This window comes from Serinus canaria, chromosome 13 (assembly GCF_022539315.1).
Source record: "Serinus canaria isolate serCan28SL12 chromosome 13, serCan2020, whole genome shotgun sequence".
Lineage (NCBI taxonomy): Eukaryota > Metazoa > Chordata > Aves > Passeriformes > Fringillidae > Serinus > Serinus canaria.
The window spans coordinates 4,107,676-4,135,637 of NC_066327.1; the positions used below are offsets into that span (position 1 = coordinate 4,107,676).

The 27,962-nt window shown below is 43.2% G+C and overlaps 1 protein-coding gene across 4 annotated transcripts in view; it reads left to right on the forward strand.

The window, feature by feature from the left end:
- SLIT3 (slit guidance ligand 3) overlaps nt 1-27,962 on the forward strand; it is a 526,251-nt gene that overhangs the window by 315,159 nt on the left and 183,130 nt on the right. For all 4 annotated transcript variants that reach the window (XM_030229266.2, XM_050979618.1, XM_050979619.1 and 1 more), the window contains 2 exons: nt 14,636-14,707; nt 18,991-19,154. In XM_030229266.2, coding sequence (XP_030085126.1) covers nt 14,636-14,707; nt 18,991-19,154 — 236 coding nt within the window. The remainder of the gene's footprint in view (nt 1-14,635; nt 14,708-18,990; nt 19,155-27,962) is intronic.

Genomic DNA, 27,962 nt, shown 5'->3' on the forward strand with positions numbered 1-27,962 from the left:
AGATAAGAGCAGTGGCAGGTTAAAATTATTAGTTTCATGAATCACTGACCAGTATGCTTTTTGAGGGAGCCCAGTTTTATGCGTTGTGTCGTTTAAGCCTGGTGCTGCAGTCGCTGCTCCGAGAGATTCCAAAGTCAAAATTCCAGGAGATACAGAGATTTCTGGCACACCTTCTCTCCCATGATATTAATTGTTTCATTTGCATGCTCTGCTCATCTTGTGACCTGCCCTCCCTCCCCTTTGACTAATACAGTTTCTTCGTCAGTAGCACAAAAGATGTAGAACAAGCATTTTGACTGTTGAAAGTCAAATGAATGTGAACGACTTAATCCAGAGGACACTCAGCTCTGTGTTTCATGCTGATGTGCAGCTCAACACCTTAACCAAGAGCTGAGCTGAAGGCTAGGATGGAATCAAGCTCCTTGCTGATAAAGTTGAGGCAATGATGCACTTCTGAGGGAACATGACGAGCTCAAGGTGGATGAGCAGTCATTTTGTGCCGTACTCTGCCGCTCAGTGTTTCTGTGGCTCCCCAAGGCAGCAGGATGACGATGCTCCAGGAGCTGAATGTGGTTCTTTTGGCACCAGTGCAGCCTCTGTGGCTGGGGGGAGGCTGCGTGTGTGTGCACCACAGGTTCCTGTGATCTCACTGTCAGGTATCCCGGGACGTCCTCAGCCCTCCTGCGACACTGGGGACCGGAGCTGGTGGTGTATGTGGGACCTCCTGCTTCCTCCGGGCTCAGTCACAACAGCGAAAAATGATCAATACAAAGACATTTCAAAACACATAACTGTTTCCCTTCTTTTTTCCTGTGTGCAGCTAAGGGCATTGTTTGTGACCAGTAGGGGGGTAGATGGTTTGTCTTTTTCAGAGGTTGCTTTTGTCCCTCTGCTGTGCTAAGTACATCATAGACAATGGCTCTGAGCTGTAGCCAGTCTTTGTTCAAGGGAGGACTCAGAAGCCTGCAAAGAGAGAGTAAAACTGTTATGGTAGCTCTGAATAACAGGATTGTTGAGCTCCCAGTTGAAGCAAGATGTCATATATTTTACCTTAAACTGTAGCTGCAGGAACCAGGGTACTACGCATTACATATTACTGGCATTATCCAATATTTTTAGCTAGGACAATAATATCTTGTCTGTAATAAATTAGAAATCAAATCAGTAATATATAGATAGCTTGGAACTTCTTGGAAGTGAAGTAGATAACTATATCTGCACCTGAAAAAAATGCATTGGTCAAACGTGCTTTTGATCTAAAGATCAAATAGTGTCTTTTTTCTTGCTGTTCAAAAGGTTATGCATGCAATGGTGTGTATATGTAGGTATATATGTGTGATGATGAGAGCATTTTAAAATTAGGTTAAATCAAGAAAAATAATTTTTAAAACTTAAAAGGTAGAAATAGGATAAATATAAGTTAGATTTTATTTATGTAGTTTATCTAGTCCTGGGCATAGGAATAAAGAAAATTTAAAAGCTGCTTTTAGGACAGAAGTAAAAAATAATGTCAAAGTCATAGGAAGACAAATAATCACTATTTCTGTGTTTATTAAGTTATCATAAATGGAGCCATTTCTTGTTAACTGGTTCAATATTTTTGAAGCAGCATTACATTTCTTTATGTTTAGAAAACGTCCATTACATTTCTATCTTGGGGTGAATAATCTGAATACATTGGATTTAATCTTTACGAGCAATGGATGGCCATGCTTGGGACATCTGCACATCCTTAGGAACAAATCTAAAAATGCTGTAAGACCATCCAGAAACGATTAATTAATGGAAACGATGTTCAGTTGTGCCATTAAAATTGTTTATCTAAGATTGTTTTTATCCCCCTTGTCTTCTGAGTGTTGGGTGTGGTGATCCTTCTTGGTCTGCAAGCACCAGACTGTCGCTTGGAGTGGGCTTTATTTGAGGGTAAAGAGACCACAGTGCAAGCTAGGCTGATGGCTGTGCTGGAGGGGTGAAGCAGCACAGACAGGGCAAGGTCTCCGTTCACCACAAGACCCTTGGGTTGTGTCTGAGAGCAGCAGGGCTTTGCTGGAGAGGGAGTGAGGGGCACATCCCTGGTTTTGGCCCCCAGTGCAGGACGTGGCGCGGCGATGGATGGATTGCCGCAATGCAGCACCTCTGCAGCGGCGCCTTGGAGGCCAACAGGAGCCCCCACTGGTGCAGGAGGCGGCTGCGGGCTGGGCGGGCTCTGGGGAGGGGGAGCCCACGCCGCAGCACCCACGCTTCCTACTGGCTCCTTGGGCAATTCCAGTGGTGTCTTAAAAGGGTTGGGTCCACCTCGTCTGTGAGACATCCCGTCTTCCCGTCCGCGGGAAGGGCGTTAGGAGCCAGGTGAGCCACTCCGGCTGAAAGAGACCCTCCACAATGGCAGGTATAGTTTATTTTGGGTGCATGCAGAGAAATGGTCATGTGTGGAGAACGATAGACTCCTTTTATTTAGCTACAGCTCGCGCTTGTAGAATATTCCTGAACAGATCATGGGTGCGTCGAATTTTTTCTGCGTATATTTTATTTTGTGCTTTTTCTCTGTGGACTGGAGGCAAATCAAACACTGTGAGTATTTTCTGTTCAGATTGTTATGGTTTCCTACCTGCATTGCATGGATATAAGCAGGTATTGCTGCTTCTCATGGGTAGGTGGAGTTTGGGAGAAAGGTAACAATTGGAAAGATAGGCATTTTTAAACATATTGACCTTTTTCTTGTGTGGTAAACACAAGCAGTGTCTAATGCTTATTAAAATAAAATCCTGATGGAAAGCAGATCCCTTTCCAGCTTTACCAAGAAACGTAATTGTCCTTGTCTAGAAACTACGTGTAGTCTTTGTTCTTCCAAAGCATTTCTTTCCTCTAAAAATGTAGCTATTCCTTAACAACTGCCCATACATGCAAGTTTAAATTCACAGAATGTGTGTATCACGCATTCCCTGTTTCACTCATGTGGATTTATACTAGCCTGTATTTTAGCCTTAATTTCCAGCATGGATGGTTTGCAGATAGGTGTGTGATGTACTGTTAGGATATAAAATTATTCCACAAATACCTTCTCAGACTCTTGCGCTTTGGGGAGGCAATTTTGGCCATTGAGGTAAAGTGTTCTCTCTTTAAAAGATTTTCTTGTTTTCCTTTCTCTGCTGTCCAAAGCCAGGAACTGCCTGTGCCGTTCTGTGCCGCACCACGGCCATTGTCCTCCCGCTGGGGCTATAGAAGATCTCTTCCTGCTGCTCTCTCCCACTGGGAATGCCAATGGCCTTGGGAGCTGAGGGGCAGCTGAGGCACTGAGATCAGAGTGGGCTCTGGCCAGAGCAATACGGGGCGTTATTTTGCCTGCAGGACCCGCTGGTTCTGCTACTGGGAGAAGACCGACCCCAGGGATTCTGGCAGCTCCCTCTCTGTGGATTCCCATTGCCACCTCTTACAAGGGGTTGGTAGAACCATTTACACCAACACTTGGCTAAGCTGCCAGCTGTGCCGTGTCACTGTGAGGCTGTGGCTCGTCCCTCTTTGTTCCCAGCGGGCAGCGCGGTCCCGCAGGCGCTGCCGCATTGCGGCACTGAGGCAGCCAGGGCTGCCACAGTGGAGACTGAGCATGGCCACAGAGCCATCCCAAGGAGACTGAGCATGGCCACAGAGCACCCACAGGGGATGCAGAAAACCATTTTTGCCACTTTCCCTACCTCAGAAAAGGCAACTAATTTCTGTCTGCCACTCGGAATGGCTTTTCTGTTGGTGGTGTATGGAGGAGCGTGGAAGGTTGTGTTCATCATGGGGGGAAGGCTGTAAGAATAGAGAATAGAATAGAATTTTTTTACCATAAAGCTGTAGCAATAAGGCTGCAGTGTACTCAGGACAGGACAAATTAAAACACTGCTTTGAAGAATGATAGCAATCCTTTCTGACCCAATGTTAATCAATTTCTTTAGAATGTCTTTTGGTGAAGTCCTGTAAGGAAACAGTAACACTCAGCTGACTGAATGCTGAAACCTTTTACCTTGGAAATCTCCATCATTAAAAGCCATCAGCCTGAACAAATGATCAAAGTTGCTTGCTCCTTTCAAGTTTTGGAGTTGAACTGTGTTAGTTTGAATTGGATTGTGTTTGTAAAGCTGTTTCAGCTTCAGAAAGGACTAACCTGAAAGAACTCTTCAGGCAGGGACCTGAGAAACTGCTTTATTTTGCTGAGGAGCTGATGCAACAAATATAAGGTTTGTATAATTTGACTTCATGTTGTTGATTTTTTTTTATCTTTTCCATAAATACACTCTGGTAGGCTTTCAGACCTCTATGCATTGAGAACCCAGTCCTGTACATTGATTTTGTCAGGAGCAGCACAGAATCCATAAACCACAATTCCTGACATGCAAGCAGTTGGGGGACACCAAGAGCCGTGTTTGGTATCTCTGTATAACCTAAAACAAAACCCCAAAACCAACTCTACTTAACACTGAATTTATATAAAAGTGAAATAATTGTGTTGTAAGATTATTGTATTAATTCATTGAACAACAGCTTTTCAAATGAATCTGCAAAACAAAATTATGGGGAATTTAAATAGAATGCAATTTTATTTTTGATTTCTGTGGTTCCTTTGAAAATCTGTGCCTCAATAAATGCATTGCAGGGACTAGATTCACTGCCTGCTGAAATCAGCAGTGGGATTTGCTCTAAATTCAGCAGACATTGGTCTGGGTATTATGACAACTGGAATCATTCCCAGTGGTTTTAGGCAATAATATCAGCCCTGAAATTTGGTACCACAGAGAAACATCAAAACCACCCTAATGATGCAAAAGATTTACTCAGTGTTCACACAAATACTTTTATTTCTTTTAGTCCAAATCAAAATTGTGGATGTAATTGGGACTTAGAGCCACAGCAGGCATTCCCAATACAGTGTACTGGAAATTGTGGAACCTTTGGGCAAAGACCTGAGAAAATTTCTTGATTCAAAAATAAAAAGGAAAGCCAATGTTTCATTTGCAGTTTTTGAGTTTAGAAGAAAAACTCATTGGAGAATCCTTCATTCAAAAATAAAGCAGTGGCAGAATAATTTCAGCCTGCATTCTCTTGTCTTTGCACCGATGCTTTTATATTTTAATTCAGGCTGAATCGAATTTGTATTTTCTGCCTAGACTTAAAGTGCCATGTAAAAGATTGAAAAGCTGATTGAAAATTCTCTAAAAAGCTTTTTCAACTCTCACTGGGCATGGATGTTAGAAAGAATTGGGAGATGCAACTGGTTCATGTATTTTGTACAGCTGATAGAGGTGATTTGATTGCGTGGGAAAATAGCAAAGTCTTTCAGTGCACAGAAAGAGCAACTTCCTCTAGGGGAAGCAATAAGACATTTCATGTAAGACCATGTGAATGACATTCTTGATTTAATATCTAACAAAGTACACAATTAAATTTGTACCCACTTTCTCTGTATAAACTTCATGATGTTTTATTTTACCTTATCCCGTTCTCTGCTTTATCTTGTTTTGGAATGTTTTATTTATTTGGGTGTTGGTGGAAGTAAGTAAATTCAGGTATAATGATATGTATATGCATATCTTAAATAATCTATAATTATCTAGAAATTATCTATAAATTCATGGCTAAAGGTAACACCAGAAAAGTTTGGCAATACGTTACCAAAATCCTTAATTTTGCTCATGCTTGGTTTTTTTCTGACCTCTTGCCCATTTCCACTGATTCCCAGCCCCAATCTCTTTAGCTGGATATAACTTGCCCATTTTCTTCCTGCAAGTCTTTTTTTTCCCTGTCCCCTGCTCTAAACCTCAGCTCCTGAGCTTGCCCACCCCAGAGTCTCCAGCCAAGGCACAGCCAGGGAGAATTAATGCAGTAATTACAGGACTGAAGTTAATATGCCCTAAAGTTATCACTGTGGGCAAGTGTGAGCATCCTGGTTCTTGCTAGGTGACAAAACAGGCACTTTAAATGAAGAATCTGTTTTTATAATAACTCAGTTTCCCTAAAGCCTGATGTTTCTGAAAGGAATCTCACTCCTTCAAGGGGAAAAAAAATCTGCCTTAAACATCTGGCCTTTATAATAAACTTAAATAGCTAAAATCTGACAGTTAAATGCAAATTAAAATTAGCCACAGAATGGGAAGAACCAGGCAATTGTAGCAGTAAACACTGAGGGCAGTTTTGTGCATAATTCTATGCTAAGCTTATTTACTTTATTTTTCTCACACATTTCTAAAACAAAGATTTTCTTCCCTCTGTATCCTTGAGATGTTCACATTTCTGATGTCAGCTTCCCCAGTTAATGATGCTGGAGCCTCTCACGTTGCTGTGATGAGAACATTTGTGAACACATTGTCAGAAGACTAATACTAGAACAGAAACCACAAATTGGCAACCAGTTATTTTTATTTCAGTGGCTTCTTCGTGTCACCTGGAGACTATTTAGACCATTATTTGCCTGGGCTAACGTTGTGTTTAAAAATAGCACTTTTCTGGTGCCAACTCATTTCAGAGTTGGGTACAAATATTGAGACAAACCCCCAGCTGTTCTTGCTTGTGCTGCTAATTTGAGGTGTCAGCTCAGAGCTCTGCTGCTCCGTGGCACTGAATGAGGCCCCTTGTGAGATCATTATGTTTCCTAACAGTGCTGAGGAACAGATTAATCAGTGCAGCATCAGTTGCTTTCATTATCTGCCCACATGGTAGTTGTGGGCTTTAACTTAAACAGTCTGTGGTGAGATCAAGGAATTGAGTCCAAGAGGCACTCGGGGCTCACCACAGCTCAGAGGAGATGCAGTTGAGTTTTGGGCATTGCCTAACAAGCAAACCTTGAAAGTTGAAGGTGGCTGCACTCAGTGCTGAGGGATGGAGTGCTAAAGCCACTTTGCTTTTTCATCAGAGGCCCTGAGAAACAGTAAATATTTAATTCAATACAAATTCCTCCTGACCTGTGTGATAAATTGCTCTTTAAATATAGCTCCTTTTGCCCTGCAATCTGAAAGTTAATTACAAATATTAATTATGGCAGTGTTTGAAACTCAAGTCTGGCATTTATTACTAAATATAGATTTAGATTCACCTTTTGGAATTGTTGCTGTTAGTTTTATTGGGTGCTGTATCAGGGCTGGAGGGGGTCAGAAGTTGTCATCCATTGTCCCTCCCTGGGACAGGCCCATCCAGTGCCATTCCTGACAGGGATTCATTTACTATTTCATTACAGGCTTCCCTCCCAATGGCTGCACACTCTGTAACAGCTCTTTTCTGTATTTTTCCTGTTCTTACTGTAAGGAAAATTTTCCCAATATCTAATGAAAATCCTTCTTTCTGAAATTTAAACCTGTTACTGCTCTGCTTAACCCTTGTGTGAATACAAGGAACAGAGGATGTCCTTTTCCTTCACAGTGACATTTTATGTAGTTGAATGGAGCTTTAAAAGTAAGTGGTGTGAAACTGCTAACACAGGGGTCTAAGGTAATGGCACTGTTAGTGCTAAATTAGGCTGCTGGTCAGCTCCCAAATTCATGTTTCATCTCTGTATTTCAGACAGACCCTGAGATCCTCCTTTTATCTGCATAAATACTGGTGGTGATGTCTAATCTTGCACAGGCTCAGCTGTTTCAGTCCACGTGTGCACTGGGAAAAAAAAAGATCCCTTCCCTTTTATTTACCAACACTACACACACAGACACCCCCAAAGCTTTGGGGCCTTGAGTTAGTCATGTTTCTGGCACTGCCAGGGGCTGGGTAGTGTTGTCTTCTGAGCTCCACTGCCAACTTAGGCAGAGCTGTTCAGGTTTTTTTTTTTTTTCTTTTTCTATTTTCTTTTCCTCACTTCACCCACTTCTGAGTAGATGTAACATTATCAAAAAAACTCTTAGCACGAGAGGCTTAATTATGCTTGGAGATGCCTTGGTAAAGTCTGAATGAATTTCCTGGTCTCATTTAGTGGCTGTGTAGCTGCACTGGGGATAGGAGCTGGGAGCCATGGCAGTAATCTGGGAGTATGACAGTAATTCACTCCTGGGAACACTCCCAGCTGCAGACACACCATTTGTAGCTATCCATTGCCTGCACATGGATAATAATCTTGCATTAGGCCCAATTACATGGTGTTATGGTCACACAACAGGGGGATTACACACCCAGCCAGGAGCACCCCGTGACAGAGCAGGGGGGTAATTGGAGGAGACAGAAGGAAATGTTGGTTGTTAGTGCTCCCAGTGCTGCAGAGCCTGGCACAGCTCAGCCCCAGCAGCCTGCTCCCCTTGGTTTGCTGCACCCTTGCAGTGTCTCACTTTCAAAACCCAGGTTTAGCACAGAGGGAGTAACCCAGCACCACCTTTTCACAGTGTGTTGAGAGAGTTTTGAGTGGGAAAAGGAGCTGAACATCATTGTTTAACTTAGAGTGAAGCCCACAGACACATGGAAGCCTGTGCTGCCAGAGAAGGGCTGGAGTTTGTAGGATTCCTGATATCAAATCCTGTGTGTTGGAAACCTGTAAAAAATCTCCACTGCTCAAATATAAAATGCACTCAAAACCAGCAGTAATCTAGTGCATGAGATGGTGCCTTTGCAGGTCTCTTCCTCCATTTACCTGCCAGTAAATGGGTCTGAATATTTCTTTCTGAGAACTTTGCAGATGCTGTGGTGTCTCATGGTCAGCCAAATGTGTCACAAAAACAGCCTGGTGTGGATCAAAACCCTGAATGGTCAGCACAGCAGGCCTTTCATCTATGGGAGATGCTTATTAAGCCTTGGGGAAAAGAGTTTTCCCAACTGGAATCGAGTTTGAATTGAAATGTCTCAGTTTGATTAGCTGTTTTGCTAATCAGCTGCAGGAGTGGAAGGGGAAGGAAACCAGTCCCTGTTAGTGACAAGTAGCAAAGGGCATCTTCAGCATCCAACAGGTTCTCCCCTGCCCCTTCACTTGAATCTGTTCAGGTTGAAACAAGAAGGAAGCATCACTGTGGCTATTGCACATTATGAAAATGCCTTGGACTTGGAAAAATGGGCATCTGCATTGTTCTTTTGTCAATGATCAGCTAGGATACCAGAGGTTTTCTTTAAGCTGGGATGTAGCAGGTGGTGTTGTTATCAGTGTTGTGTGTTAAACAAAAAAAAAAACCAACCCTCATATGCATTTTCCTGTTGTCTTATATAACTCGAGTTCTATCATCATCATAGTACGAGGATTTCATATTATCAGAGCTTCATACCTTCTTGATGTTCCTCACAGGCAGCTCCTCTACACACTGACTTCTCCAGGTCCTGGCAGCAATCTGACTCTCCTCACTCCTCTTTCCTTACTCTTATCTAGCACTAGTTCTTATTGATTGCAGGTGTGGCCTGTTAAGATCAGGCCCACCTCCAATCTTCAGCAACTGACCCAGCTGCAACTCATTGGGGGATGAGATCACCCTCTACATTTTCCCACTTGAAGAGTGACTGGAAAACATTAGGACAGTCCCTTTTTACTAAGTAGTTAATGTTTCAGATATTTTTGTTATGTTGTGTAGCTTTTTCTGTCAGGGGAGATCCTTTTGGCACTAGATCAGATTAGAGCACGTGGACATGTTGTCATGAAGGTATCTGATTTCAGATGAAATTTTCATCTGATTTCAGTTGAAAAAATTGACAGACATTCTGATGTTTATTATATGCTCTTAATTATATTAATTGAATTCTAAGTAATGGAAGCAAAATCTTTGTGTGATCTGTGAAACAGAGAAATGACATTGAATATTGACCTGAGAGCCTGGGATTTCTGCTCTCTGAATTCATCCAAGGGACCTGAAAGGATGCTTAGCGTTTCTGAGTATTTAAAAAAAAATACTTGTCCTATTAGTAGAGTTCAAAATTTAAGTAGTTTCCTTTTTTCTCAAGGCCTCTGCCACAAAAGTTGTGTGATTTCTCCTAGAATTAGGAGTATTGATTTTTTTTCTGACTCTAATCAGTCCAATGCAAGAGAAAGGTGTAAAGGATAATGCATAAATATTATTTTAAAAACCCACAGACATGACAGTCATTTCTGCAGGCTAGTGATTTGAATGTGGTTTCATTGAGTCTGGAATTACCAGCTCTGTGCCAGGGAACTGCAGTGGTGCTTATGAATTTGGAGCAAGACAGAAGAGAACAGAAATGCAACTGCATGGAATTAAATTTGCACCCGAAGTTTGAGGAAGGAGATAAGTAATTGTTTTCAAATCGTGACAGGATTGCAGACTGAGCACTCTTTTCCTTTAGGAAAATTCTGATTGGTAGGGGCTATAAATCAGCTTTATATTTCAGAAGGAGGAGGGCAGCCCCACGTGTGCCTGTAGCCAGTTTGGTGAGTGGCAGAGCAGTGAGTTTGGAGAGCAGCTCCTCTGGGGCTGTAAATTGGAGCCAGTGGGACTCTGACAGCTCTCAATGGTGGAGGCTGTGCCACCTCAGAGACTGCTGATCTCCTGTTCTGCATCTTCCAAGTAGTCCTTGGAGGATCCTTAGGGCTGCTGCAGTCTGCTTCTGCTTACCCTGCAGGATGTGACAAGGATCACAGCCCAAGGTGGGAAGTTGGCTGGCATAAATAATATTGTCTGTAACCCCAGCTTCCTGAGTCAGCATTTTGGGTGTGAATAGTTTGCAGGGAGAGGACTTCTCAATGAGAGCACAGTGCTTTGTCAAGGGGTCTGGAAGCGGTGGGAGCTGTAAGGCTGAGGACCACTCAGCAGAATATGTGTCCCCTTATGGTGCTGGAGGAGTCAGAGGATTCTGGAATTCCTATTTCTCACAGCTTCCTGGTATTTACAGATCTCTTTCTATGGATTTGAATTTTGGGTGGATCAATCTGAGGCTGGAACCTTGGAGCAGCCAGCAGACAACTGGAGCATCATTTATTTTTTCCCTTCACGTACTAAAAATGCTGCTTGTGTTGTGTCTTCACCCCTGCCAGGACACATCTCTTAAAAAAAAATCATTGCTGGGAAGGAATGATGTGCATGATGGAAAGCCTTGCAGGATGTCCCTAGAGCACATCTCTACCTGAACACGTTCCCATGCCAGAGTTCCACTGCCTGGGAGCTGAGAGCTGTGCAGCCAGAGCAGGAGGGTTCAATACCTGCAGCTCCAGCTGGGCTGTTGTGCAGACAGTTCACTGGCAATTAGTGCCCTTTGCAGTGTTTGGCCTCCTCTGTTCTGAAATAATTGCTGTTATCATAGATGTTTTATTGCCTTCATTATGGTTAACATTTAAATATCAATGAAATAGTATTCTACTAAGTTATCTGTGCAGTAGCTGTCTGCTAGAGTTATCCCTGAAATTTGTGTGTAAAGAGAATATTAATTCAGTACTGATTTAGGATTCTTAGAAGGAGGGTTATATATTTGTCAGTGAACTGTGGGGAACCTTTGCTTGTTTGAAAATAAGCAAGTATTTGAAACCTTTGCAAAACCTGAGCCACTCTCATTTGGTGTCTTGTGAGCAGAAATGCTGTGTGATTGGAATAATGCTTAGTCTGTTAAATAGAAATATTTTCAGAACCTGTAAAATATTTTTGGATCATCAAGTCATAACAGGTGACCTTTCTGCATGCAGATGAATTGCACTGGGGGACAGGGATTGTTCTCTGCCCTCAGTGCAGAAGGAGGCTCACTGTCACAGCCTGCTCTGCCTGAATCCAACCCACACCCTTTAGAAATCAATAGAAAAATCTCTCTTGAATTCCTATGGCCCCCATTGACTCCTGCAGTGCCATATGTGACTGGTTCAGACATCAGCTACGTCTGTGATTTAATGTTTGTGAGCTGACTTCACATGTGGCTTTTATTTATCACTGCATACCTAAAACCTTCCATCCCAGTGCACAACTCCTTTTAAAGTAACAGGCAACCAAGGCAGAGGGCTGCATCAAAATTACATTTTTAAGTTTACAGGGAAAAAAAAATGGTGATGCCATTATAAATTCAATTTTTGAGCTCTGTTTGAACTTCCCAACGTGTAAAGAGCAAACACATACAGTTACTGAAGGATGGGTGTGTCAATGTATATATTCATGCACTCTCAGTGGGTTTGTTCCCTTCCTGAAATTGTTGTTCAGGTTTGTTTTGGGCTCATTGGCCACAAAAGACTTTGGTTCCATCACTGGTAATGGAGCACTAGCATTGTATGACACAGGTTCATCTTGCTCCCTACCATCTGCCCCTGTGGGATGTGAGTTGTCACTGTGACCTTAGCAGGGGTTGAGGCAGAGTTGGCAGCCCTAGCACTGGTGCTCAGGGTGGCACAGCACAGCAGAGCCCTGCAGGCTGGCAGGCACAGCTGGCAGAGGGGCTGGCGGCTCCAAGAGCTGACTTCCAGCTCTCCTGCTGAAGCTGACAGTGTTTCCCTCCTCATCTTGCCCTTTATATTTTCAGTAGGCTGCCTTTGAGTCCTTGGGCATTGAGAACTTGAGCCCTCATCAGTCCCAATACTTGGCTGTGTGTTCCTTGTCCAATTTGTAACAACTCTGAGTTTTCCAGAGGATCTGGAATGAATACTTCATGTTACACTCTAAGTTATCATGTGCTGAGACTGACAGCTCTTATCAGCCTGGTGTGTGAACGTGTGTGACTTGACTGATACAGATCTCTGGCAGCAGTTCTCACAGGCACATTCCAGACTTCCAAAACTCTGCTTTTACTGACATAGCTCTCTGCTCACAGATTTGGAAAGGAAGGGTAACTTTGCTCTGTTGGTGCAGTTTGCTGTCATGGGTATGTCAGCCCCCAGATTGCCAGTGCATCCATCTGGTGCAGCACTGGGCTGGAATACCAGCTCTGGAGACTGCTTGGGTGCTGTCCTGCCAGGATGCAGCGCAGCAGCAGCAGCAAAACAAGCTGCCAGTGTCAGAGCTGCTCCCACCCTGCTCCTGAGTGGGCCTGTGCAGAGCCAGGGTACCCTGCAACCTTCCTGGCTTTGCCAATGTGTGTGTGTGTCTTCCTGTGTACCCAAACCCAGTCTTAATAGGGTAAAATCTAATTAGCTGTAATCTGCTGATGTTTTAGATGATGGCTCTGCCAAGGGATTTCTAGGCAGAATTGTAAAAATGGTTTTTGAATTGGCAGATGACCAAGAAAGAGAGTTAACTCCTGGAAGACTTTTCTAGAGCTTTTGATTAAATGTCCTGTATAAATACATGCTATTGGAATAGCTGAGTAGTTCAGGGAAGGATGAGGTGCTGTTCCTGCTTCAGCACATACATGAGCACACAAAAGCACTGTCTTGTGCCAGAGTGACCCTATGGAATTCTGTGCCCCTTGTAGAAAGGAGAGGTTGCTCCCTGCCCTGCTGCATGTTCCAAACAGGCAGAGGCAGGACTGGCCATGCTGGAAAACTGAGTGGCCACCAGCCCTGTCCATTCTCATGGCAAACTGGGCTACTGTATTTGCAGGTTTGGTGCTCTTGCAGCATGGCAAGTATGCCCTACTGAAGTGCTTTCCATTTCCTGTGCTATCTTGATAAACTTCATAGCTTCTAATTTGCTGGAGAGTCATTGATATAATTAGGAGCTACATAAATGGGAGCAGCACACTCAGCTGATGGTAATCTCAGTTCATTCTTCCTGAGAAGCTCTAAGGGGGTCCCTGCAGCAGCCCAGATTTTCTCTTTAGGCTCAGCTTTGACAGAGCAGCAGCAATCCTTCCCTGCCTGGGTCAGGACATGCTTTATTACAGGCTGCTCCACTCCCCATCTATTTTTTCCTGAGGAAGGGGAGGATTGGGAGCCCATCCATCTGGGTGTTTCTGAGGAGCAATGGGAGCTGTCTGTCCGTGTCAGCAGGCTGTACTAACAAGCCTGGGAGAGCCAACAGCTCTCTTCTGGTTACAGCACTTCCAAATCCTTCAAACTGCCTTTAAATGCTGTGCCCAAGTGTGCTGTCCCCCCACTCACATTGTATTTGCTGGGAAATGCCCAGATGGAGGCAGGAAGGATGAATCTGACTCCATCTTCTCAGAAAGCTGATTTATTAATGTATGTTACTATATTATATTAAAAAATACTATGCTAACTATGCTAAAGAATACAGAAATAATACAGACAGAAGGTTAAAAAGATAATAATGAAAACTCCTGCCTCTTTTCAGAGTCCCAACACAGCCTGGCCCTGACTGGCCAGAGAGTGAAAACAACTGACACAGAATGCAATGGAACAATCACCTGGGGGTGAACAATCCCCAAACACATTCCACATGAGCACAGCACAGGAGAATCAAATGAGATCAGAATTGGTTTCCTTTTCTCTGAGGCTTCTCAGCTTCCCAGGAGAAAATCCTGGGCAAAGGGATTTTTCAGAGGATGTGAATGCCACACACTCAGGCTGCACCAGGTTTTCAAAGTGGCAGCTGGACAGACAGGTCTGGATCAGTTCCAGTGTTGATAAAAACTCATTTTCTGTACCCCTTGTTGCCCAGACGTGGCAAACAGTGACCTCCAGCCATCCTGGTGCTGCTTTCTTTCCCTGAGCAGCATCTTTCATGGTATGTCACAAATTGTCACAGCTGCCAGGGAGTGTGCCTTGCTGCTTGCCAGGAATTTTAACAGGTTGTTTCTGTAAATGGTGTGTTGGTGAAGAGATGCAAATCACTGATCAACCTATTATTCTCTCTCTTTTTTTTTTCTCTCCTCACAGTACCCTCAACAACAACAACATCACCCGCATTCCTGTTACCAGCTTCAACCACATGCCAAAGATCAGGACTCTGTGAGTAGGATCTTCTCATTTTATGATGCAATCCTGATGCTGTGAGCCAACTTTTCGGCAGTTTGTCATCTGTGATGATCTCCTTTCAGTCCCTCAGGGGCTGGCTGGCTGCAGGGCTGTGCAGGGGCTGGTGCCCACAGAGCCCTGAGAGCCACGCTTCTGGATCTGCCCAGCATTAAGGAACAGTCAGTTTTATGAAGATTTCGACTTTACCCAGAAAATAAACTGGCTTCTTTTTTTTTTTTTCCTCCTGGGAAAATCTATAATGTGAAATGTGTTCCAAGCTGGAGCATCAGCAAGATGGTAAAAACTGCTCAGATGGATCAAATTATTGAATTTTGTTAATATCCTGTGTTTAAACTCCATTTATTCTTTTCAAATTCAGAATGCTAACTTCTGAAACAAGGCATTTTTTAAAAAAGATGAAAAAAGCATCTTTCCAGATGCTTTCTGAAACAAAATGTCACTTATTCTGATAGATTTTTTTTTATAAAAGCTTCTCTTATATCAAATCCATTTGTTTTTGAGCTGCATGCCGTTGCACTGGAAAAGCTCTGTTCTTTAGCAGATCAAAATACAAAGACTGTGAAATTAGACTAAGCATTTGTGTAATTTAGCCATAGCCTACCAAAACCATTTCCTTAAGTAAATTATTTCTTTAAATTCCTTCAGGGAATACACAGCTTCAGGAAAAGTCATGTCTAAACAAAGCACCCCTGTTTTTTCCTCCAGATTCTCAAACTCATCCAAGATGTATTTAATTCTAAAGGCAAAGAAAGGGAAATAGTAGCTAGCCTGAAAATTTTCTGTGCCACTTAAAAACTACAATACTTCAGGGATGCCATGCATGCATGTGTAAAATCATATTAAATAAATTAACAGAACTGAAGAAAAATGGCTCTTACTTATGTCAATCTCTGTGAGATAACCTCTGACTTAAATTTGCATTCTTCATCAAATGATGACATTATTAGATCTTAATGTAAGTAATTAAATGGAAATGAGATATTTGTCTTTTAGAAGAGAATGGCTAAAGAAGATAAAGGTGTGGAGTTGGGGTTCCTGGAATTTTGCCTTTTCTTATTCAGAAAATTTGCCTGGCTTTTCCAGATTAGCCAGTCTTGTCTGTTAGCAGAGCTCTGTGCCTTCAGTGCCTTCTTCCATTTTCCCTTTAGTTTAATTTCAGAGATGGCTTTGTATATAGCTCCCTGGAGACTTACACTGACTAATCCCCCTCTGCTGTAATTAAGGGGAAAAAAAAGAAAAGAAAAAAGGGGAGAAGTCATAAATAGAATTTATAAAGGGAAGCTTTCCTATTGAATTCTGAGAGACACATTTACAGAGCATGAATGCTGCCCCACTCTAAAAGGATTTGCTGGAAATTTAATTTTGGGACTAAGGATAAAAGGGCAACTTAAACAAACTTGCATTTGTATTCATTCACCTGATGTTCTGTAAAGTCAGTTTCATCAATATCAAATGGCAGGTTCCAGTCTCCACAGCCTGCCAAGTAACACACAGCACCCCAGCAGGGCAATGCAGGAATTTGTGTAAAGATACTCTTTGGGGGAAGATGTTAATGTTCTCTCAAGTTTCTTGTTGGAATGTATTATGGATGATGTTCCTCACAGTTTGGTGACTTGACTGGTTCATTAAAAAATGGTCATCAGTGTGTCCACCTTCTCAAATAGCCTGACACTTAGATGTGCTTTTTTTGGAAGATTTTTTGTAGGAAATGCCTGCTCTGCATGTTCCTGAAGTAGGGATGAGCCCTTTTTCCAGTCAGCTGAGGCCCAGTGCAGTGTGGACAGTGTTTTCCTTTGTGTCCCTTTTACACTCTGGTGAGATCCATTAGCAGGATATCTGGGGATGCTCCTGCTGCAGCTAGTGTGCTCTGATGGTTCTGTGAATAAGCTGCTTTTCTTCATGGCTCTCAAAACAATCTGCTGTGGTAGAACAGAGAAGAAAATATAAAAAGTATATTAACCTTCAACATGAGCACTCAGGGGAAAGAAGAAACAGGGTAAAATGCCAGAAGATTTGAAGCATTTGAAGAATTCTTTGCTAAAATCAGCTCTTCTGTGCTAAGATTTTTTAGTAAACTGTCTTTTCTGTTCTTAAGTTTCATCGATTTTTAGCCTTGATTGGAAGTGACAGGAATTAGTTTTTATTGATCTGCTTTCCTTTGCTTGAAACAGTTTTATTTATGATAAGGCATGTTCTCTCTACCTATTTGCTTAATGGTAAGTGTCCTGTTGTCTCTGCATCTGTGAATTACTGCTGGGACAGGTAATTACATTATTTCTTTTCATTCTTTTTTACTTAAGGGTAAACTGAAAATGTGCAAAAGGACTTCAGTGTTTTTTGTGTTCCCAGGGAATTAGTTTATAATATTTTTGAAGTACTGTGAAAATTCTTCATGAAGCTCTATTTATTAGTATAATTATCAAAAATATATTCTGATAGGCTGCTTTGTTAAGATAGGGTCTCTAAATGATCTCTCCAAGTGCAGTAGCTGTGCCAAAAACCAAGGAGGGCTCTGCTGAGGCAGAGAGCTGGTGGTTTGCACTACTGAAACACGAACCCCCAAAACCCAGATAAATCAATTTATTGAGGGGGGAAAAACGGCTCACAGAACTGGAGAACTGCCTAACCCCAGCCCTTTCTGTGAAATAGTGCTTTTCTCACTCATGCCTGCATGCAGGGGGTGCAGGGAATGGCATGGGATGAGCTCAGCTCCAGGAGGAAGCAGATCCTGAGTATCATTGTTGATTGCTGTGGTGGGAAGGATGAGACTCTTAGGGCTTAAATGAAACACTGACTCTTGTAGGTTACAACAAATCCTCACTTAGGATGATTTCTGGCTAGATGATATTTATGTGTTTATTTGTTCTTCAACAAAAAGGCAAATTAATGGTTCATAACAGCTGAACATTTTACTAGAAATCTAACTTGCTGCAGCTTCAACTAAGGAGCTTTACAATCTCTAAACTCAAGGTCTTCTAGTGATCCTTGTAGAACAATTCCATTTTACAGTACTCCCAGGAGATTAGTGCTTTCCATCTCTACAGGATAAACTCTCAGTTCCAGATTTGTGGGTTTTTTTTTTTCCTTTTCCTTTATTGTGGCTGTCCACCCCACACATACAAATCTGGGGACTGTCAGCCCGGGTGCCACTGCTGGGCTGTAGGGACAGCTCACAGACACACAGCCCATTTCTTTGGAGCATGGACAAGGCTAAATCTGGTGCACACCAATTGTGTGCCTGTAATATTAGTGAATAATGCTCTGTCTGACCATTTCTGACAGGATTTTAATCTGGTTCATGATTTCATTTGGTGCAACACTCCAAATGCATGAGTCATTACGGGAATGAAATAATTAATGTCCTGAACTTTTGTTTTTGACCTGAAGTTTGGTGGCTATTTAAATGACCTGATTTGTTCCCTGAACCCATCATCATTTTGCAGATGTGATAATGGCTCTGCAAGTCCTGGCAGGGAGCTGCCCATGAGTGGGTCTTTCATGAGCTGAAAATTCCTGTCTAGATCCTTTATACTTCTGTTAAATTACTACAGGAAAAAGAACATTGATAAACTTGTACAGGCAACACAGGAACAGAAATGGTATCAGTAGCCTCTAAAGTTTTATTTTGCCTCTCTTTTCCCAGAATATTCTGAGTTGGAAGAGTTCCACAAGTCCAAGTCTTCAGTGAATGGCTCATACAGGGATTATAGAACCTGGTGTTATTAGCACCCTGCTCCAACCAACGGAGCTAATGTGGAGAGGTTCTCCCTCTCCACCTCTCCCCAAAGGATGGAGAAGAGGGAAGAATCACTCATCATCCTGTTCTTCGGCCTGGTCCTCATGTTTAGACAGGCCATTCTTTGAATTCACTCAGAGATATCACACTGATGCAGTTCTTTCTGATGTGAAATCACAGACAACGCCATTGTGTGGAGCAATCTTAAATTCTGCATATTTTTGTCTCTAGAGTGGCCAGCCCTAGGTGGATCACCATTGAACTGAATTTTTTGAAAACATTACAAATAATAGCACAAACTTATATCTGACCTTTGTATAGTATTGAGGACAGCCAAGCCCTGACCCATCTGTAAGCAAGAACCTGGGGTGATCCATCTGAAAGGGCAGCAGAGAGCGGGGCAGGCTCGCGGCTGATGGCTCCCTTTGTGGGTTTTGTTCAGACAACCCCAGTAACTGTGGGTTTGCTGTGTGCTTTGTTCAGGACACCCCAGTAACCGTGGGTTTGCTGTGTTTTGCAGGCGGCTGCACTCCAATTTCCTGCACTGTGACTGCCACCTGGCCTGGCTGTCGGACTGGCTGCGCCAGCGCCGCACCATCGGCCAGTTCACCTTCTGCCTGGCGCCCGTCGGCCTGCGCGGCTTCCTCGTGGCAGAGGTGCAGAAGAAGGACTTTGTCTGCTCTGGTAATGCTGCCAATCCTCCTTTTTCTAGATCATATCTATCTCAGTCTCCTTTATCTGTCTCTGGCTTTATGTTCCCATTAAAAAAGCGGTGTGGAAAATGGCTGTGTTGCGTTGGAATGCAAACACAGCACTCCTGTTTGGTTCTGCTGTCGCTGAACTGTATGGGAGGAGATCAAATTGGTGGTTTTTTCAGCTTTGTGAGAATTATTGGATTCCAGTTAACATTTTGGTTCTCAAATTACTTCTTCTGCTTTTACATTGCCAATGATATCAACATAAGAAATCAATTATGTGTGGATAATTTGGTATTTCTCAAGGGAAGAGCTCTACAGCTGACTGGAATACAAAGGAAAGGAAATAGAAAATGCAAATCTGAGTCTGTTGACAAATGATTGGACTTTAGAACGTGAGGAGCAGATTTTATCCCAGGGACTGAAAGAGGGATTCTTAGGGAGCCAATGCACTTTGCTGTTGTACAAGTTTCCACGCTGATAAATGGGGCTGATGATACGAATCTGGATGTTGGGTCTATTCATCAAGTCTCTGGAACTGCACTTGGTTCTTGTAGGATTGAAATACATTTTCCTAAAAGGAGGAGAAAAAGAACAAAAGAAAAAAATGACAAAAACTGGAAAAAGAAATCTCTGAGTTGGGTTGAAAGGATGGATGTGGTGGAGGAGCAGCATGGCAGTGTGTATGCTGTGGAAAAAAAAGATACCAGACATAAGTTTGGAGGTGGTTTTGCAGCCTCAGTGGAGACACAGAGGGCTTGTTATGGAGATGATGTGAGTCTGAACCTTGACAGACTGCGAGTCCTGTGCTGCTCTGTTCCTTATCTCTCACAGCCTGTGAACCCCAAAGCTTTATCCTGTGGGTACATGGATTGGCTGATGGAAATACAGTAGAGCTGCTCATGCCAGAAATGTTTTAGGAATGCCTTTTTCTACCATTTACATGTGGCTAAGAGAAATGGTTGCATTAGAGAAAGAAGAAAGGTTTGACCCCATTCAAGCATGATTAATTAGTGCCCAGCCCAAAGGTGTGCTGAAGTGTTATGGGCACGTGGAAAGTAAAGTTGTGCACAGTGCTCATTGAGACATGATATTTCAGATATTTCAGAAGCTGAGCAGCTTCTACACTGTAGTGGAGATGACAGTGGAATATCTGATAAGTTATATCAAAAAGTTTAACTAAGGAAAAGTTTAGAAATGTAACAGTCTTGGGAGAGAAATGATAAAACAAATGGATAAATGAATGAATGAAGCTATTAGCAGAAGCTAATTTTACCAAAGAGGCAACCACAGCTTTTTTTTTCCTCCCTCTCATGAAATGAAGTTTCAGATGGAGCATGAGTTCAGCTATTTGGATTTATGATACAGTGAAGTGGAGGAAAATGAGTTGTTTAAGTCAGGAGAAGAGATAATAATTGCTGAATGAGAAATGTAATGTGAACAGAGCTCATTTAAATGGGGGTGTCTGTGCAGACTGAGACTTCCACAAGTGACAAGGTTTTTAACAGTTCCCTGTTGGACCAAGAGGATATAGGCATTCTCTCAAGATCTGCCTGCTTTTGTAAAAAATACAAAATCATGAAAATTCAAGGAAGGAAATTTTCAGTGAGACAGTCCATCAACTGTATCCCTGTAACTCTCATTTGGGAAATGAAATGCAATGTACTGAAAAAGAAATTCATTTGGAGAGCTCATTTTAGTGGTGGATTTAGCTGAGAACTCAGCTTAGTACATGCTAGTTCGATAAAAACCTACGTGGACAGCTAGTTTAAAGAGGATATAAATCTTCCCTTCTCCCCATTACAGCCCTTACATCTGATTTTACAGCATAATTTGTTAATGTGTGACTATGAAGTCAAACCAGGACAGGCAGTGAAGAGCAAACTGAACTTGTCCCTCTGCAATGGAATTTTGTAGAAGTTAAGGTTATGTGAATTCCTGTAGCCAGGAGCTGGCAGGGAGAGCCACCTTGGCATCCCAGTTAGGAAGAGCTGAAATTCCAAGTGGTGAGCTGCTCTGTTGAAGTACAGGTTCAGGACATCAAGCACTTGTGTTTTTATGGCAGTGGGAATATCACAGCAGCCAAAAACCCTCAGCTTTTCCTTCACTGTGAAATGGGCTCCATCAGAGCATTCCAGTTCAAAACTGGTTGCTTCAGAGGAGAAAGAGTAGATTCATAATTTGGGGAAAGAAGAAACACAACACTGAAAAACTGACTCCTCTTTGCTCTTTGAACCCTATGCAAAAATAGCAATGTTTTATAATTTTATAAGAAATATTTCCTTGGAAATAGATTTTGAATGCTATATGCCAAGTGGGAAAAGTAGAAAAGATAGAAAAGTGCCATAAATAGAACCCAAGTTCTATTTATGTGGATATGTCCTGCACTATGGTGTTTCCATTAGGAGCAAAATCTCTCCAGATAATGTGGTAAAATCAGAGTTATATGCAGATATGTTGAGGTAAACTGAGTAAGCTGGGTGTCAGTCTTTCAAAAATGTTGTTCAGCTTGGGTTTTAAGAGTTATAAATTATTATATAAATATATAATATAAATTATAAGGTATTATTTGTGTTAATTAAAAAACATTTAAAAGCTGATTCAAATGGTGCATGTATGTCACCTGTGAGCAGTGGAGAAGCTGTTCCAGGTTTCTCCTGTGTGAGCATTTGGCTCAGAGCTGGAGGTGAAGGTGCAGGACTCAACAGTGCCCAGTTGCCTGGAGATAGGCTTGGAAATATGTCTGGCTGGGTTTGTGTCACTGAGGAGAAGGGGAAAGGTCAGGGGCAGAGTGGGGATGGGACTAGAAGGCTCCTCACCATCAGGGGAGAGTGCCAAGCGCTGCTGGCACTGCTGTCACCCACCAGGGCCTTCTGGCTGGCTCCTTCTGCAAGCTGTCCCCTCCCTGCAGGGGAATGTCTCCTCCAGAGCCACCTCGGCCAGAGCAGCCTTCCTGAGCCTCTGCCTTCCCGGCCATCTGCTCCTGGAGAAATCTCCCAACAGCTTCTTCCTCCTGCCCAGTTGGGTCTGGAGCTCTGGGATGCCTTTGGGGACAGTCTCCTGCAAGGTGGGATGGGAGGAAGGGGAAGTTCTGTGGCACCAGAGGATGAGCCCCTTGGTGATGTGCTACACAGAGGTAACAGAGTGTATTTCACCTGGGTAAGGGCTGCATTTCACCTGGGTAAGGGCTGTATTTCACCTGGGTAAGGGCTGTATTTCACCTGGGTAAGGGCTGTATTTCACCTGGGTAAGGGCTGTATTTCACCTGGATAAGGGCTGTATTTCACCTGGGTAAGGGCTGTATTTCACCTGGGTAAGGGCTGTATTTCACCTGGATAAGGGCTGTATTTCACCTGGGTAAGGGCTGTATTTCACCTGGATAAGGGCTGTATTTCACCTGGATAAGGGCTGTATTTCACATGGATAAGGGCTGTATTTCACATGGATACCAAGGGCTGTATTTCACCTGGATAAGGGCTGTATTTCACATGGATAGCAGGGTGTATTTGACCTGGATAGCAGGCTGTATTTCACATGGATAGCAGGGTGTATTTCACCTGGATAGCAGGCTGTATTTCACCTGGATAAGGGCTGTGTTTCACCTGGATAAGGACTGCATTTCACATGGATAAGGGGTGTATTTCACATGGATAAGGGCTGCATTTCACATGGATAAGGGGTGTATTTCGCCTGGATAAAGGCTGTGTTTCACATGGATAGCAGGGTGTATTTCACCTGGATAAGGGCTGTGTTTCACATGGATAAGGGGTGTATTTCACCTGGATAACAGGCTGCATTTCACATGGATAGCAGGCTGTATTTCACCTGGATAAAGGCTGTGTTTCACATGGATAGCAGGGTGTATTTCACCTGGATAAGGGGGGTATTTCACATGGATAGCAGGGTGTATTTCACCTGGATAAGGGGGGTATTTCACATGGATAGCAGAGTGTATTTCACCTGGATAAGGGGGGTATTTCACATGGATAGCAGGGTGTATTTCACATGGATAAGGGGTTTATTTCACCTGGATCATGGGATCTATGTGAAATACAAATCCCGTGGATGGCAGGGTGTATTTCACATAGGTAGCATGATGTATTTTTCCTCTCTCCACCATAGCTTTGCCACTCACTGCCATGCTGCTGTGACAAAAAATCAGTGCAGTAAGCAAAGACAGTGTCACTTGAAATACTACCTGTATTCTGGTCTTTGAGAGGTGTTTATTTTTATATTCCCCTAGGTAGCAGAGAAGCATCTGGGGGTGCTGGCTTAGGCTCAGTACCTCTTAGGGATTTCTCATCTTTGCCTGGATCAAACCCAGCTTCCTTCCTGTGCTCAGATGTTTCACTGTTGGACAGGCTTCTCCTTCTCTGTCTGTGTCTCTCAAACACATTCTCTCTCTCTCTCTGCCTATTTGTCTGTCTCTTGTCCTCCTCTGACCTCCTCATGATAGTAATTTTATTTCATTTTCCTCTCATATAAGTTTTATTGTGGGTCTTTTATTTTTCTTCTACCTGCTCCTTACTTATTGAAGTTGAAATTAGCTTATGTATTGATCAGTTATGTCAAGTTATAATGTGTTTTCTCACCTGCAACAGCTGTAAAGCTTTGCAAACAAAGCAGTGGGCTCATGAAGTTATGCCATCAGCATCACCTTGGCTTTTTCAGGGCTCACTGTGCAGAAGCCACTGACCCCATTTGGAATTTTTTTTTCAGTAATGAATTGTTCTGGTTTTCCTGAGTATACATGTGAGAATATCTGTGCATCTAAACAGGAGCATTGTGTCTTGTATTGTGATCTGTCACATACTTCAGCTGCTGGCTAAATTTGTTCTCATTTTGGCCAGTAGCTTCATAGTGGGCAGTGTTTACACTGGAGTATGAAGATTGGGTAAGATTTCTTAGGCTAGACTAGAGACTGATATTTCTAAGAATTTACTAAATTTGTAAGTCTAAAATATGTAATTATTAGTACTTTTCTAAGATAGTTTTCTTTAATAATGAAGCATGCATTGTAGGAGAAGGAAGGTGGATCCATGCAATGTTATCTCTTAGAAACCATTTTCTTTGATTCTTGATCCTTAGTTCTCATTCTGAGAGTCTCGAAGAATGTAATGAAAATCAAGATGTATAATTTGGGCTAAATACCTTAAATTTCAGTCTGAAATTGACTTGAGAGAAATTATTACCATAGCCAAGTGTTGTCTGGCTAAGTAAACTGATACTGATTTTGAGAAAACACTGGATTGACCCAAATCTCTGATGAAGATGTAGATTTTCTGATTTGTGTGGTGAGACTGCAGCTGAGGTATAATAAAGAGGAAAATAAGTTAGCTTCCTGCTGCTTCATGCAGACTGGAAGCCCCAATAAGGAAGCAGATTTATTTGTTTGGGTGAGGTCAGACAGTCTTCAAACATAGCTGTGACTCTGGGCAGACCACAGAACCCAGGAGATTGTCTTGCTCCATTTCCTGATAACTCCATAGCATGTTGCTGAGGAGACAACCAACACTGGGTTGCTAATAAAATAAAATAGCACTCCTCAGGCTTAGCATCTTAATGAGAGCATTCAGGAGAGGCCAAAGGAAAAGTGTGTGGGGACAGGAACTCCTCCATCTGCTCCTGGTTAAAACACCTGCAGTCTGTGTGTGCACAGGCAGCAGTGGCACAGGAGGCACTGCCAGCACGGGGGATTGGTGCTCCTGGAAGCTCAGCTGGGGCAGGGACTGGGGCAGGGACTGTTTGCTGGGATGCAGGTTGTGCAGGGGATGCAGGTTTTGCTGGGATGCAGGTTCTAGTGGGATGCAGGTTGTGCTGGGATGCAGGTTTTGCTGGGATGCAGGTTTTGCTGGGATGCAGGTTGTGCAGGGGATGCAGGTTTTGCTGGGATGCAGGTTCCATTGGGATGCAGTTTTGCTGGGATGCAGGTTGTGCAGGGGATGCAGGTTTGCTGGGATGCAGGTTTTGCTGGGATGCAGGTTTTGCTGGGATGCAGGTTGTGCAGGGGATGCAGGTTTTGCTGGGATGCAGGTTCTAGTGGGATGCAGGTTGTGCTGGGATGCAGGTTTTGCTGGGATGCAGGTTCCATTGGGGTGCACGTTGTGCTGGGATGCAGGTTCTATTGGGATGCAGGTTGTGCTGGGATGCAGGTTTTGCTGGGATGCAGGTTTTGCTGGGATGCAGGTTGTGCAGGGGATGCAGGTTGTGCTGGGATGCAGGTTGTGCTGGGATGCAGGTTTTGCTGGGATGCAGGTTGTGCTGGGATGCAGGTTGTGCTGGGATGCAGGTTCTATTGGGATGCAGGTTCTATTGGGATGCAGGTTTTGCTGGAGATGCAGGTTGTGCTGGGATGCATGTTCTCTTGGGATTCAAGTTTTGCTGGGGATGCTGGTTGTGCTGGGGTGCAGGTTCTATTGGGATGCAGGTTGTGCTGGGATGCAGGTTTTGCTGAGTTGCATGTTCATTTGAGAAGCAGGTTGTGCTGGGGATGCAGGTTGTGCTGGGGATGCAGGTCATGCAGGGGATGCAGGTTCTGCTGGGATGCAGGTCATGCAGGGGATGCAGGATTTCCTGGTGCAGGGCAGTGCCCCAGGAGGGTTCCTCTCCATGCAGTCCATCCCTGTTATGCATATGAGCTGCCAATGGCCCTGGTTTTTAAAGAGCTGATCAGAATCAGGGAGGAGGAGGAGGAGGAGGAGGAGACCTTTGTTTGTGAGTTTGAATGGTCACTCTCTGCCTTGTGGGACTCCCTCATTGTGCAGCTGTTTGATTGCTTTTAGAAGGGACCTTAACCACTTCATCTAACTGTGACCCCATCCCAAAGAGTGACCTTTGAGTCACCTTAGATGGTGGCAGCTCTTTTCTCACTGCTCTTGCTTTTTGACCATCCACTGACCCAGGAAGTGCTCTTAAAATGGAGTCTAGGAAGGATTAAAAGACTTTTAAAGCATTTTGGTAAAAAATTGCTGTTTAAATTTGATCTTGGGAATTTTTTGTGGAACACTGATGGAATTTTTACCTCCTGTTACAATTTGCTACCACAAACTTACATTAACATTTAGTCTGAAGAACCATTTCAGTACTGTGCATTTGTTAGTTGCTCTTCAAATGAAATTGTATAGGAAATTTGGAGAGACACTAATCACTATTTATCAGTTTGTTTGTTTTCAGTTTCCGTGAAGTTTCTTATTACCAATCTAAATTTACTCTAGCATAGCAGTGATGGTGTTTCATGCTGTAGGAATTTACTTCTTGACTTGCTTAGTATGTAACATGCCACATATGGTGTTTTTCATTTGGGGGACCATCTTGTGAATCTGAAGGATAAATATGTATTTATTACAGCACTTAATATTTCTTTAAAGACCAAAGCTGAAAATTGGCTTTTAATTACAGTAAATTTAGTTTTATTACTGAAAATGATATCTTACCTTTCAGTATAATTAGCCCTTTTTTCTGGAACTCTCTTTTCCCCAGAGCAGTATGTATAGCCCTTTAATGCTTATTTAATGATGGCAGGTTGGGGTATAATTATTCAGCCACTGAGCTTTTGAACTGTTGCTGTAAAAATAATAACATGATTAGCTTTTATGTTAATGTCCAAAGCTGGTGGTTTGTTTTATGAGTAGTTATGTTGGTAGTATTTTGGTTCAGAATAAAAAAAAGCTTCATGCCAGTACCACAGCTGTGCTTGGAGCTGTTCCACAGAGAGCAGTCTTGGTAAATACAGAGCAACAGGGTTGGCTTTGAGTATGTGGAGGAGCCTGTGCATGAAATCTGTAACTTTTTCTGTTTAATTTGTGTAGCTGATGGGCAACTCATTTATCAATTCACAATTAATAAGAGTAATGAAAGCAAGCATAGAGCTGCTTATAAAATAATTCTAGAAATTAACAGGGGGCAGATGCAAAGTTGCATAGAGTCACCATCAGGTTTGTGTGAATTTCTGCTTTGTTGACAGTGAAATTAGTGATGTTATGTAGTGGCATTACACCTGTGCTGGGCTGGCTGCTCACGCTCCCTCTCCTCACAGCACTGAGGTGAAAACAGCATCTGCTCCAGCATCTCCTTCCCTGTCTCATTCTCTGACTTGGCTGCTCCCAGGGCTGTTCCTCACAGCTTTTCCCTCACTCCCTGCTGCCTGGCACCTCTCTGCCCTGTCTCAGGTGCCCTCTGGCAGGGACAGCAGGAGCTCCATGGGCAGGCTCAGCTGTGGAGCCCAGTGGAAGCAGCCAGAACTGCCCTGGCCTCTTCCCACAGCAGCTTCCCTGGCAGAGCTGGGCACCAACACCCCTACCCAAACTGAAGGGATCTCCTGGCTGGTTGAATTTACCCCTTGGAATGGCAGGCTGACATGTTTAGCTCTGATGATCTGTAAGAAATTTATTCTATAATTTCCAGACACCTTAAAAAGCTTGAATGTACCAGGGGCCTCTTGCAAAAGACCAGAGGCAGCAACCCCAGCCTGTCCCAGGAAATGTCTTTATTTTCCCCGCCTTCCTTAGCATGTTCCAAAAGCCAAAGAATCTGGTCTGTGGAATCCCAGGGCAGCCCAGGGAAGGGGATGGTGACTCACTCCTCAGTTCTTGCCCACTGACCTGGAAAAAAGCATTTCCTCCCTCCAGATCTGTCCGTGGGGAAGCTCATGACCAGACTGGAGCCCTTGGATGTCATTATCAGGAGATGTGTCCCACTGTGTCTGCCATCTCTGAATGGCTGTGTCAATCTGCAATGCCTCTGGCTGCAGTCAGTCCCACCCTCCTCCTCCTCCTCCTCCTCCTCCTGAGGAGAGCAG